Genomic DNA, 15,278 nt, shown 5'->3' on the forward strand with positions numbered 1-15,278 from the left:
ACAAACTTTTTTTTTTTAAACTTTGGACATTTCCAAATACTTTTGTCTTCCAAACCATTGAAGTCTGTATTCTATACCATATATTAATTATAGTGTAAAATATATTAAAGTTAATGTATTTAATATATTTTTAACATAATTTTGAAACAAAATTAAATTCTAAGTCCACAGGAAATGTAGTTGTAGAACACAAAACACTTAGATTGAAAGTATCTCATGCAAAGTGATGTAAAAATGAAACCATTCTACAATCAATTTGCAGACTTTATTTTGCAATTTAAGACCATAAATTGACATCATAATTTGCTATTATATATTAAGAGTTAAACATATTCTTGAGCTTGCTAATGTTTATCTTCTGCACATCACAACTAATTTATTGCATTTTACTATACAAATTTCAACGTATAAATTAAATGTAAAGCAATCTTGACTAGTCTTTGTAGTCAAACAGTTTTGTTAATTACTATAAGATGGAACATACAAAAAATTGCTTTGGAACATGAAAATCATAGTTGTAAACAGGACCAACATACTTCAAAATAAATGGCAAAAAATAAATGAAATACAGGTATAAATATTTAGTTAAAAATCAAATGCTACATAAACCCAGCCTAATGCCAACGACAGTGGAAGACACTGGATTCATGAGTGTGTGCTCTCATTACCTCTAGTCGCTGTGAACAAAAAACAAAACAGTCCATTTTATGTTTATGTTCTGCAAAAGAAAGGTTCATCCAACTCTTAGGTCCAGTTACCAAGAGCTTGAAATGTTGTCTGACCAGTTCTTGTGCTTCGCAAAGGTTCTTGGTGCACCAGGTTTGATGAGATGACCAATCACGTTTAAACTTCAAAAGGCTCAAATTTTCCATGGATTCCCAGTCATTCAGTTCATTAAGGCACTTGAACCATCTTGGTGGAATGCAAAGCTGCTTCTTCACCTTCGTCTGCGTCGTGTCAATCGACCTCATTCAGGGTTTGAGCCCAGAAAATCTATAAACAAAGAGAATGGATACTCAAGTTTAACACAGAAACACTTCATGTTATAAACATACCTTTTACAAAACGCTTCTAAATTACATTACAGCAGCATATCACCTTTCTCATCAGCGTCTCACCAATTGCTAATACCTCTTTCACAAACAACATTGAGTAAGTTTGATTTAAAAAAAAATCTACACTAGGAGTGTGTCAAATGCAGATTTCTGGCCAATCTTTAAAATTCTGACTTGTCAATTCTGATTTTGGCCGATACTAATCGTCTTGTCTGAATATTGCTAAATGCAGAAAACGTCAGTGGGTTGGCAACAGTGGGGTGACTATTGATAACTGCAAACATGGAGACATGACCTGGTGGGCCGGTCTATTGGTTAAACATCTCTAAAAGGGGAGGAAAGCGGTTGATTTTTAGATCTTTGCTGAGGTAGATAAGATCAGTGGATGAAATCACTTTCACATGTATTGGCGGATCACCAATCTTCAAAATTAAGGATTTGGGGAAGATTTATTGGTGCACCCCTAACATACCAGCCCCTCAACTTTTATGAAATCCAACTTTCTTTATATCTTTAAAATGATAGCAGCGCAAACAAAAAATTTTGCTGCACAAACCAGCACAAACGTAGCAGTAACGTTTGACACTAATTTTGTTTGATTTCATAAAAGTGGGGGGGTTGGTTGACCTTTTGACCTTTACACTTTCATTAATATCTTCAAAGCCAAAGCAGCACAAACGAAAATGTTTGCTGCACAAACCAGCACAAACGTAGCAGAGTTGATTGACACCCATTTTGTCTGATTTCAAGAAGGTGGGGGGCTGGTTGACCTTGGATGACCTCTAGAAACATTTCTTTATATTTTTAAAATAATAGCGGCACAAATGAAAATTTTCGCTGCACAAAGAAGCACAAACGTAGCACAAACGTTTGACACCGACATTTCCCATATTCTAAAAGCCCAAACTTGACATTAAAGTATATTTACCGAAGTTAAATGGCCACCTGCTTTTATGTTAACAACCGGGACATCAAATTATGTTATCAAACAAGACAACTGCAGCTTGATATTTTTAAAAAGCAGGATTGAGACATAAGTAGCATGACGCCATGCTACTTATCATGTAGCTGGGCGCGTGAAAGAACTGGGCGCCTTTCACGCGCCCAGTCCAGTTTGACTTGAAAAAATGGCCGGTACTTTGAATTCGGTAAAATACATGAATAGTAATACAGCAATCACCGCATTTTACTTTTATAATACACAAGCAAACACAGCATTGTAAAAAATCTCTTTTTTGTAAAAGAAAAATAAAAAAAAGACTACAAAACAGTCTGCAATTATAGATGTGCCAGGAGTCTCACGAAGTCAAACGAAGTCAACTACACATATTTCAAAACATTATTCACAGAAAAGAATGTGTTTTTATTTATTTTACTTTACCAGGGAGGTGGCAGAAAGGTAACTCCGTCTCTTAATCCAACCGAAGTCCAAAAGATGTATGTTCCAGGATCCGGTTAGCGAGCTTGAAATGTCATCTGACCAGTTTTCGCACTTCGCGAAGGTTCTTGTTCGCATGATGCAATGCGTAAAATGGAAAATATGGTACAAATACCTGTAAAACTAAAAAACTGAGAAATTCCTTCAAATTTCTACAGTACATTTACCCGTTTTTTTTACAGTTTTTTTTTTACAGTGTACAACAAGCTGCAGTGAGCTGGTTGCATTGATGTGCACACCTTTAAACCAACACTTTGTTGAATCACAAGATTTTCCTGATGGCTTCATTTGTGTCCTTTTGACAGAGAAGTTCCAAAAATTTAAATAAGGATACAAAACTCCAGACATACTCAGCATATACATTGTGGACACTCTTGTTTTCGTGGGATTAGTAACCAGAATCGCCTGCGCACAGCTAAAATGCTTAAATACTTGAAACTTAAGAATGATCTTTTTTTAATAGTTCAAACATCAAATGTACTTTATATGCATTAATATACACATTGGAAATAGTTTTAGCCCTACAGCAGAAACTAACATTGACCATCTTCATTAGCTCCAATCTTGGGGGTTTAGCCAATCAGCAACAAGGAAAATGAATGATACTCCTGGATTGGCTGCTTATCAAAGCCCAGCCAAGTAGCCAATACTTGACAATTGCTAATCTTGGTATTTCACCACATCAAGCTGCATTTTATTTTCAAATATTTTAGATAGAGTCATTTATCCATAAAAAAAAAAAAAAAAATCCTGAACCACAAATAGACAGTGGTCCATTGTCTCATCATCAATAGCTGGAGAAATGATGAACCATATTTTTACTGAACCTGGATGTTTCTCCAGAATGGACAAAAAGACAACATGGAAACCAGTCAGGGAGGTCAGTGAGGCCAAAAACTGACTGTTAGCATTTGAACAAAAACAAACAGCACACCTATGTTCTCTTTCCACTTTTTAGTAGAGTTGTGGAAAAATTGAGTAAGATTATGCATATCTTTGAGAGTCCTGGCATTACTGCAAACATGTTTCCACATTAGTCCTTAAAGTATCAAAATGTAGCTGAGTTTTGGAGTTTCAACATCGCATCGTTGCATTTATTCACACAGCTGTCCTGTGACGCACTAAACTCAAGATTTCGTGACACGTCTTTACAAGATGATTAGCAGAAAAAAAAAGTCATCAGAAAATGTCACAGTAGAAGTGGATCACTTTCGATTCAACAAAAAAGGCATTTAAGTTGCTCAGTTTTTGTTACATAGATGTAATGGCTGGGTAAAGAGAGCAGCTGCATTTGTAAACATGGTTGTTCTGGTACTAAAGAATAATGGTCTGGAGTCCTGGTCGCCAGTTGGGCCATAAGCGCCACCTATAGGGCCACAAAGAAACGTTGCATTTTACACCTGTAAACCAGAAGGGGAACGGGATGGTGAAAATTATCAAACGAAGCCACTGAGACACCGAGCGTGTCTCAGCAATGCTCCTTTAAGGAACTTAGTGGCAGTAATGCATGAGTCAGTCGTTTAACAATCTCCACTAAGTGAATGAAGATTTTCAGCCAGCTGCTCGCCTGTAAAAAAGCTTGTGGAGAGTTTTTAAAACAAAGAAGCATGACGAAGTTGGTTTCAACCGGCCAAAAAAGGAAGAGTTTGTACAAGTTCAGTCCCGACTTTATGGAGTATGACGTTATAAACGTAGCCCGAGCAAAGAGAATAGTGTGTCGGGTGTGGATTGTTCAACCAAGCATGAAACCTTCAAAACCAGGGACGGCCTGCTGAGTTGCTTCAGTAAGCAAGTCAGAGACCAACGTGCAGAATGTGCAGAGGATGGAGCTTCTTAAGATCCTCTGACCTGACAGGAAGTTCTCACCACAACGCCCATGCTCTAGTTATAGCACGGCTTGCTTTTTTCCTTAAAGGAAGTGTCATAATCTAAAGGTGTTGGAACTTTAGTTTCATTTGTGGTTCTGGTTTGTGATCACTTCTTTATTGTTTACGTAGATCTTCCATTTTAGTTTATTCCTGACGTTAGCTTAGATTTTGTCTTCGTTTCCGAGTTGCACTTATTTACTTATTGTTTGTTTCAGGTTCTGAATGTAAGTTTTCTCTTCATTTATCATCATTCCCTCAGTCTGCCATCTCTTTCTCCTTCCCATCTGTTTCTCGTTTTCACCTGCACCTTGCCCTTTCTCCAGCTGCATCTACTCACCTGTGATTAGCTTCTTTGGTTCTCCTGTGATTCTCCGCTCTACCCTCAGTGTTTGTATGTCTTCCTTTCTGCACTGTTCTCCACGTGTTCCTCAGTCTCCTCCCATTTCCCAGCCAGTTTTCCGATCTTTCTTCCTCATCAGTGTCTTCCCATAGTCCTTTGTTTATTTTTCAAATTAAAACCTCTTTGCTTTCTATATCTTTCTGTACTTGGGTCCTATCTTTTACACACCATGACAGGAAGGCTGTAAAATCTGAAGATTTCTGCTGAGAAACCGGAAGAAACATCTGAAGGATTTTGAAGTGTTTCTCAAAGAGACAACTAAAAATAGTAAAACTGAATTGAAATTAACCAGAAGTTCTAAGCATCACCATTCAAGTTGACGCATTAATAATACTTTTTATTTGAATACTTCCACTATCAGTTTCCACTATAAATGAGATGGAGTGCTACTTGTCTTTAAGATAAACCTGATAAACTACAATTTACTGTTTACTGAGATACGTACATTCCTTTTAAATACATATTTCTGCAGAGACCTATGTGAAAGTACATGACTGTTTCTGTTCAGGTTTTACATTAGTTTTTAACTTTGGAGGTCTTTGGAAGTAAAAATCTGAGTATGAACAATGGAGCGAGAAACCAGATTAAAGCAGTCGAGTAGAATTCAGCCTAAGGTCAATGTTATTTAGGATTAAACTGTATTAAATTACTATGACATTGCATCTCTGTGCGCAACTCTAACATCATTTAGCATTACATCATTCTCATATACGACGTTTTAATTCATGTCACATGGCCGATGTATTAAATAAACCCAGTTCGGACTGCGTGGAGCGGCGGCTGCTCATGCTGAGCCAAGTCACGTCTCCCTTCATGAGGTGCCACAAAGTTGCAGTTCGCAGCAGATTTAATCAGCAGCAGCGAGGAGTTAACAGAGAGCTTCTCAGCGGCTCATTACTTCTTCCAAGGGAGAAGTGTCACCGCCGTTGTCTTGAACTAAAAACAGAATCCAAGGCCGATGCGCCAACATCTCTTCTGCGGTTTGCTACATTGTATCATGGGATGTCCCAGATGGGGCTGGACAGGGCGGGGCAGAGCTGCTACTTCGCTGCGTAACCGCTTTCTCCATCCAAAAACTCTGAGGCAACGCTTCTCCAGGGAGCTGCGGGGTATTCGCTGAGACAGTCAGAGTGCTTTCTCCACGGCTGACCTCACCCAGCGGGAGACAGAGAACAGTGACGTCCTGCTCTCAGGCTAACTACGGGCGAGTCGGACTTCAAGGCAGAGCAGCAACTAGGAACTGATCCACACCGTCCAGCTGCTCATCTCTAGCCGCGTTTCCGTTACAAATGCGCACAAATCTTTGTCGATGTTATGCTAACGTCGAAAAAACCCAGTTTCGCAATTGCTGTGTGTCGGTTAGATAAGAAAGGATATTAAAATCACAAATGAATAAGTTTGTTTATGTAATAGGTTATTAATATTGGGTTATATTAGATTAATAACTCAATCATGACTAGCAATCAGAGGAGACACCAGCGTCTTATTCAGGCGACAAGCCCAGCCTACTGCTGCAGTAGGCTGCCTACTGCTGCAGTAGGCAGCCTACTTGGCTACCAAGTAGTACTTGGTAGTCACGTAGTACTTGGCTACCAAATAGTAATTGGCTGCCAATTATCTGGAGTATAAATTATACTCCAGATAATTTATTTGGAGATAAATTACCTGGAGTAATTTATCTCATATGTTTCATTACATATGCACCGTTTTAGGGAAATTGTAGTCAGCCATTTTACAGAAGAGTTATGGATTCAACATGTTGGAATGACTCAACTTTTTCTGAACTGTAGCAACCAAGCAAATGAGCTGGCTAGCAGAGCTCGCTGACAACTGATGCCGTCATCCAGAACATGTTACTGTGCTATATTATCTTAAGCCAAGCTGCTAGGATGTCATGATAGTCATGAGACTGTCATAGGAAAAGTCTTCAGTCAGAGGCATTTTCAGCTTCGTTGCGAGACTGACTGCTACTGGAGATCCTTCCTGATCCCATTATCTTCATTACCATCCATGACTCTTTGAAGATACTTCGATAACATGAGTTACCACAACATTTTCTTTCCCTGTCTAATGAATATGAATGAAGTATCTCTGAGTAGAATTGAGTCAAAATTTGTTTCAACAAAGTGCTACTGTAAGGGTGCGCACACACAAAAAGTATTAGAGTAATTTATCTGGGAGTTTTGTTTCATTACATAAAGCTGACATTTTTAACAGAACCACTGTAACACACGGACAAAAAACTGTAAGAACTTCTAATTGGAATAAACAGTTAGATTTAGTTTTATGTGTTAAATGTCACTGACACACGGCTGCAGCGGCAGCCTTCCAATCGGAGGGTGTTGCTGCTGCAGCATTCCTGCAGCAGAAACCCCCCAAACATCCAGCAGCTTCAGGGCCGCTCTGCTTGCGTCCGAGTCAAAACTGAAACTCCAGCAGAGTGGTAAACACACAGAGGCGTGACACAGCTGCTCACTTCTGATGTTGTTTTCATTGTGCTGACTGTGTTTGGTCTGCAGACTAATTATTCTTTCAAGGCTCTCTTGATCATGTGCCACCGAGTGTGGCTACACCCATGTCTGCTGTTTGTCACCACGGCCCCCAGATTGTGACCTTCCTACTTGTTGGTATAATCAGGAAAAAAAAACAAAAAAAAAAAACAAGATGAAGTCCAAGTTGATATTTCCAGCCTGCATTCAGTGCTGTGAAATGGTATTTGAACCTCTGGACAGATTTCTTTTCTGTTTTTCTGTTACACACATTTGAGATCATCACACAAATATTAACATCGAGCTAAGACAACATGGGCAAATACTAAAAACACTTTTTAAATGAGGATTTCATTTAGTAAGGCAAATCATGCAGCTAACAGGGTGGTAGAGAAGAAGAAAAATTAAATTATGAGAAAAATGTTACACCAGAATAAAGCCATAATATTAACAGAATAAAGTCATTTAAAATAAAAAAAGACGAAATAAAGTTGCAATAATACAAGAATAAACTGATAATATTAGGAGAAAATGTTGTAATAATGAGACTAAAGTTATATAACATTATGAGAAAAAAGTCATTTGGGAATTAAGTCATAGTATTAAAAAAAGATGAGAATAAAGTCATTATAATACAAGAATAAAATCAATGTTACGAGAAAAAAGTTGCAATATTACGAGAATAAGTCAAAAAAAATATGAGGGTAAAATCAGGATATTACCAGAATTCAGTCGTATGTTAAAAGAATGAAATAATAATTTTAAGAGAATTCCAAAGTGAATTTGAAAAGAAAAAAAAAAATCAAATATGAATGAGGAATCTTGAGCACCGTTTGAAGTTGAACTCTGGTATCTATTTTAGAAATAAGTAAATTCTTCATCTTTTAAAACATCAGCATCAAATTATCATCAGTAGCAGTTAAAACGACTGAGAGCTAAGAAGAAAAAAATCCTGAACTAGACGAGGTAAATACCTCAAATCTTAAAGCTTATTTGCTCTCACAGTGACTTTTGCTTGGTCATTTTATAACTTTTTTCTGGGAACATTGAGCCTTTATTATTATTATCTTTATTGTACATTAGTCGGAATTGCGTTCCAGGTTTTAGATGTTCGAGGGAAAACTTTAGACGCAGACGTCTGGTTTGATGATCGTGATAAAAAAAACACAAGAAATCCATAACTGGCCAATTAGTTTTTCACATCACTGTGAGTAAAAGTCCTGCGTAAAAACGGCTCCCGCTGTTGCATAACGCAGCAGGTTTCAGCCGCCTTTTGCGTCAAACCCTTTCTTGCGTGTTGTTTTCCGGGAACGCACGCTGACCTCGATAATGTAGTCGTTGCCATCTTTTCCGTGGACAGCCTTCACGGCGCAGATGTCGAGGCCACCAAACATCTCAGCACAGGAGTCCACCCACATGCGATATCTGGACGAGTCACACAAAACCCAAAAAAGACACACAAAAAAAAAACAACAATTCAACAACCAGCAATGACTGGAGGATCGGAAAGTACACCCAGTTATAAAACAGCACGTCTGTTAGAACACATCCAAACCTCTCGGATTTCTACTCAGAAACTGACGGCAGCTATGAAATATCCAAGAAACACGTTTGTCTGTGACGGTGGACATTCTCGTGGGAAACTTCGGGGCGGCTGACCTGTCCGTCATTGCGATCTGCTCCAACATGGCAGAACCCGTGTTGGCCTTCCAGTTGCCAGAAATCGATGTCCTCCTAAAAATCCCGCCCCCCCCCCAAAAGAGAAACGGATCAGAAAAGAAAACAGCTGACCTCATGAGACAGCTATCACACATTCATCAGTGACGGTGACTCCCGTCCACACCTACCATGTTGTTTGTGTCAGGAGCCAGTTATGGGCCCCTGCTTTTATTGGTGAGGCTGGAGGAAACGGGGGAATCAGATAAGTTCTAGCTGGCTTTTCTTTCTTTTTCTTTTTTTTTTTAATGGTAATTATCAAGATATGCAGACATGAAAATTAGAAGGGTGTTCACTGGAGCTTTTTGCAGCTTCACGCTCGACTAACTTTGCAGAGAACTTTCTGTTGCTCCCAAATGGGTGTGAGTTAAATAATACTGGAAAATAAAGTTAGCTACTAGCTTGTTCTGACATCAATACCAAGGACACCTGGAAGGCTACGGGTGGATTTGAGAGGCATCTTAGCACAGGGAGCAGATTTCAGGGTCTGTTCATGGGCTTTGTTTTTTTCTTATTGGTCATGTTTGACCAACACAATCTCCTAGAAATGTATGTGAAGGATCAACACAGAGTAATGAATTCTGGAAGAAAAATGTCTGGTTTGTACATCTTTTTTCTTTTTCTTAAAGCCTTGGAAGTCGTAACCACTGACATCACGACTGCAAGTGTTTCTGGGTAAGTCTCTTATTACGTGAAGATGTTTTTTTTTTTTTAATATATAACGGTTTTTTTCAAAAACCAAAACATACAGAACTCATACACAAGAGTATAAAACATATACAGTATATATTTAACAGATTATTGTGCAAGGAAAAATATACTCTTAGCAGTACGACAAAATGAAAACAAAGACAACAAAAAAAAAAAAGATAATAAAATAAAATTAAAACAAATCAGGGCAATTATCTAAATAACTGGCTACTCTGCACTGATTACTGTTTACACTTCAGGATGGTCCCAGCTGTCTATAAAGGCACAGGACTTTATAGACTCAGAGGCAGAGTGAGTATTGAGATCAATCTTAGGCTGAGTGAGAAGGTCCAAAAATGGCTGCCGGATACTACAGAACTAGCAGAGCGCGTGATGTCATACTGCAATTTCTCCAAATGGAGAATCTCGGTAAATTCAGTTAATCACATTTTAAACAGAGAATCTTTGTCAGTTTTCCACAATTTTAATATTACTTTCTTGGCTATTACGGTTCCTGATTGAAAGAGAACATCCACTTGAAGATGTTTTGACCTAACTCCATTGTAGCTCTGACTCCATGTTTGGGACATTGTCTCCTCCAACCAACCAGACTCAAATCTTTGGCAGTCTTCATGGGTTTCCTTGTATTTCAATCTATCCATCTTCCCATTACCTTTCACCAGCTTTCTCAGGCCTGTTGAAGATGATAATGCCATGTTCCACTGTGGGGATGGTGTATTTGAGTTTCCCCCCAAAAGAATGGCAATGTTTTTGTTGGGCCATATAAAATCCGTATAAAGCACACTAAAATAGTACCATAAATATATCTGATGAAGGGGAATGAATTTGTTTTTTCAAGGCATTATCAGTGACATCCTGAGTCTTAAAAGACTTAAGAAGACGACATTCTGCCCAGGGACTGCACTTGAATTAAATCGTAAAAACACAATCATCAGCTCTACGCTTCTGGTAACGTTCATGTATTCCTCCTGAGATTTTCATGCATCTGTTATCTCTAAACTATCAGACTTTGCATCAAACCAAACGTAAAGTAAACCTCGTACATGTAAGCCTTGTAGTTGCTGCCGATCTTCTGGATGCGGATGTCGTACTTGGACTGGACGTAGGGCTCGGTGGTGGCGTAGGTCCCGGCCAGGGCCACCACGCTGGTGATGTCCTGGAAGTCCTGCTGGTTCTCCACTTTAATCTGCATGAGAGGCCGCTCGTTAGCGAGGGGCTAATTACAAAGCGAGGCGCCGCTGCCAGAGCCGGCAGCGGCTGCTACCGAATCCCGCAGGAATCCAACACTCGTACACAGGCCGAGTAATGAAGGGTCCCTGGATGAAAACGCAGCCAGGGGCGGCTTTGAATTACGTCACTATGGAGTTATTAGGCTGTGGACTGTAAACACAGACCGGAGGGAAATTATCAACTCTCAACACGTCCGCAACACGACATTCATTTTTCACAGCATACGTTCGCCTGGTAATTGTCCTTTAAACCATTTGTTTTCTGTTCAAATTCATGCCACCGGATCTCTGTTGAAAGCATGTCTGCACTTTGATTAGGCCATCTTATAACCTTTCTTTTTAACTTTGTTTCATTCACAGGTGGTTTTGTCCTGTCGATGTCTTAGGTATGCTTGAGCTTAAACTACCCCTACTACTACAGTTATTTGTTGGAGTCATGTCACATCAGTTTCTAAATGCCTGTTTGTAGGAGCATCGATTTTAAAGCTCTCATTATTGGTCCATAATGCGGTAAATGGGGTAAAATGAATCGTATTGATTTGCTTGTCTAGTTTGAACCATGTAGACTCCTGAGGTTGTCACAGATCATCTTACTGATTGTTCCCAGAACTGGACCTAAACAAAGTCAGGCGGCATTTACAGTAGCTTCTGTAGTAACCAGATCTATCTCTAGTAATTTGTTATGTAGAATATGTGATGGAGGATGTGAGCTGAGGTTGATGATATAGCTCATAAAAACACTGCTGGGGAGAAAACTATTAACAACAGACCACATGTTTTGGCTGGTGTCCATCATCAAGGTCATGCAAGCCGAAACAAGCTGATCTGTTGCTATGACATTCCTTGTTTGTTTTTTTCTCCTTCTTTTATTAGATTTAAATGTTGCACTAAATGACAAAGGAAAGATCCTCTATATGAAAACCTGTACGATTCTAGAGGTTCTCGGTGGTTTCTAAGGCTGTTCAAAGACAAAGTCCAAAAAGCACCAGTAAAGTCATATGAATTTTCTGGGTGGATCAAAGAGCTCCTGTTAGCGATGACGCAATAGAAGCAACACTAGGATAATAAATAGGGGGAAAACTGAACACGACAGAATGCTCCCAAAACTGTAAAAAAGGTTTCAAAAGCAGGGCGGGGCATTAATGTGATTCCACTAAACAGTGTTGGTGTCAGAAGATGAAAATACTTCATCTTCTGAAGCAGCCAATAAGTCATTTGGTGTCACAAATTAGCATAAGACAAAAAGGAGCCAATTACTAACAATGACACAACCATGACTTAGCTACACACCCTCTGAACTCTTTAGAATCTGATGGGTAGAACAAAGGACTTCATGGATGCTCCAGAACTTTCTGGAATATTCTACAGTCGCTAAGTCCTGACAGGAATCCACCAGACAGACGAAGTGGAATCTCCCTGTCGGAATGAAATAAGTCGTGAAAAGAGAAGCCATCTGATAACTTTCCTTTTTTCACAACTATTGTGTAACTTCATTACTTCACACAAATAAATAACAATAAAAAACTTTTATTTTTTTTTCTGTTGGGAAAGACTTGTGTATTGTTCTTTGGGGCGTTATGCAACCAGTAGACATAACAGGGATTTTGTCAAGGGAGTCACGTTAGTCAGTCAAACTGTGAAAGACGAGAACAAGTGTTTGTTTAAAGTCCATTGAGAGGCTGAGTCGGCCTGCACCACATCCGTCTGATTTCTGTTTCCTGTCGGAGCCAAAGACTCATGAATGCTTCTGTAAGAAGACGTCGGCTTTACCTGAGAGGAATCGAAACAAACCTGAGAGTTTCTAGCTCATTCAATATTGAGCTAAAAATACTCAATATTTATTTAAATAGAGTCTTAATTTGAATACGTGGTGTCTTTTCAGCTTCATGCTGCATATATGTAAGAAATAAGGTTTTAGTTCCAACTCAATAAGGGTCAGACATATATGAAACGTTCTGACTCTGTAAAATGTTTTTCTGTAATAACTGGAGATAATTACAGAGAAGGAGAGTTCCAAGCATTAAAGTCGACACAACTGCAATACAATGCACTGGTGAATATAAAACACTCAATTACAACAAAGATAAAGGTTCAAATGATGTGTTTTAATATTTTAAAGAGCTCACCTTTCCCATACCAGCATAAGCATGCCCCATCTTGACCACCACAGGGAATGAAGGGGTTGTGATCTGCAGACAGGGTCATCATCACAAAATCATTAGTAACAAGAGAGCAAAAGTTTTTTTCCTGGCTCTTTTTTACTTTGACATCATTTGTTAACCTGCTTAAATTTGACATTTTGAACTAAAACTAAATTTTTTTGCTAACATGTGCGCAATAGAGGCTAGTTATCAACACAACAGTTATTGAATTAGAAGTGTTATTATTAGCCTAGTGAGTGTAAACAGCATGTGAAACTAATTCAGGAACAAAAATGCATTGATTCCATTTCTTTCTGTATTAATTAGAAAAAAATATTAGCAGCTAATGGTAACTACAAAGCTAACAGTGAACATTGCGACAGTAATGGACTTTTCACTGAAATCCTACTGCTACATATTAATACAATAAAGTAGTTATTTCCAAGAAAACAATATAAAACTTGACCAAAAGTAAATTTTATCTTCTCCTTAGCTAACGGCTAATAACATCAGCCGTTGTTAGCTAAGCTGAACAACGGCTAACAACATGGTGTTGTTAGATGTTAGAATAAAAAAAACAGTATGCCAATGTGAACACCTTTCCAATAGTACTGTAAATAATATTAAACAGTACTGTTGTGCGTTTTTACAGTAAATGAGATGACAGCAGAAATGGTGTTAGCACTTTTACAGAACGTTAATGTAAGATTTACAAAAAAACTCCACTGTATTTCTCAGTATGAACACCTTTCTCAGATACAGCTAGCGGAGCAAATACTGAACATGGCAACATTTTTCTACATATATCTACCGTATTTCTAACATGAAAATTTACACCAAATATTAATAATAACCAAAGTTATTCACACATTCAAAGAAATCAAATCAAATTACTCTGATAATAAACTTGTTTGCTTGTATGATGGAATGTTCTACAAATTTCCATAGATCATTTGTCAAAATAAAAAAAAAACTTTTGAATATGTGTTTACATTTATATATTTCGAACAAGTACATTTTCATTGAAAGGACACAGAAAATATATGATTGCCTTTAGCGTAGATAACATCTACATGTAGTGGAGGATAAAAACACATAAGATACCAGAGTATCTATGTGTTGTTGGGGTGAAACTATGACACATCAAACTGGTTAACCCAGCCTGACTTTCAACATCTCTGTTTGGGCTACATTTTGACGGCACATATGGTCTCAAGCAGTGTTTTTCAACCTTTTTTGAGCAGAGGTACATTGTTTTAATTGGAAAAATCACGAGGCACACCACCAACCAAAAATGTAAACAAAGATACTCTGTAGCAGCCTATATTACATATATAGTCATTCTTGTCAGTGCCTTGAATAGGAATCAAATAAACACAACATTTTATTTTTTATCATATTTTACATTTCTTGTTTCAAATTGCACTTAACATGTCCACTTCAAAAATACACCTGAACAGTGCTACAACACTGTTGTGTGTGATGCATGAATGTAGTAACATTCATGCATCACTATAATGCATTCATGCATTATAGTGATGCATGAATGCATCACTATTATAGTGATAATAGAGAATTATCACTATAATTCTCGTTTTAATGTAAAATGCTCTGTATCTACTGCCATCTAGTGGTAAGAAAATTACATAATTACGTCGCTAGTCACTACTACAGCAGAGACACTCGAAGACGGCATTATTTGCAGATAATTAATTCGTTTTCAAAAAATCTTATAAAACCAATTACCGTATTTTCCGGACTATGAGCACACCATACTATAAACCGTACCTTCAAATTTTTTTACCCACCCCCCCTGGAAACTTACATATATCAGCCGCACCGGGCTACAGGCTGCTGGTATCTCTGCCGCTCTCGGTTTCCCATAAGGACCCAGCAGAGGGCAGCAGAGGGCTGCATCCTAATAACTGCTGGATACATTAAGGACGCAGTTCTCCTACTCCAAATCCAGTTTTGTTCACGCCGAGTTTACGTGCAGCGGCTCTATTTCCCTCCTGCACTGCCAGATCGATACTCCTCAACTTAGAAGCTACATCATATGAGTTTGAAAACATTTCTCCGTCGTGCCTGCTGCTAGCATGTGCTTGTTCTAAATGAAAATTAGCGCGTTCTTCTTTGATTTCCAATTTTGACTTCCAATGATTCACTTCCTGCTAAAGAGCCTCCTGGTGGTTGAAGAAAAATCCACAGAAAAAACACTGGTCTAAACAGCG

At 38.4% G+C, this 15,278-nt stretch overlaps 1 protein-coding gene across 2 annotated transcripts in view; it reads right to left on the bottom strand.

Annotated features, from left to right (window-relative positions):
* The window catches only part of syn3 (synapsin III), a 114,801-nt gene that overhangs the window by 15,211 nt on the left and 84,312 nt on the right, over positions 1-15,278 (bottom strand). For both annotated transcript variants that reach the window (XM_008401472.2, XM_008401473.3), the window contains exons 7-10: positions 13,033-13,095; positions 10,721-10,863; positions 8,910-8,984; positions 8,573-8,675 (exon numbers count right to left, since the gene is read on the bottom strand). In XM_008401472.2, the coding sequence (XP_008399694.1) occupies positions 8,573-8,675; positions 8,910-8,984; positions 10,721-10,863; positions 13,033-13,095 (384 nt within the window). The remainder of the gene's footprint in view (positions 1-8,572; positions 8,676-8,909; positions 8,985-10,720; positions 10,864-13,032; positions 13,096-15,278) is intronic.

This window comes from Poecilia reticulata, chromosome 23 (assembly GCF_904066995.2).
Source record: "Poecilia reticulata chromosome 23, P_reticulata-male-v2, whole genome shotgun sequence".
Classification (NCBI taxonomy): domain Eukaryota; kingdom Metazoa; phylum Chordata; class Actinopteri; order Cyprinodontiformes; family Poeciliidae; genus Poecilia; species Poecilia reticulata.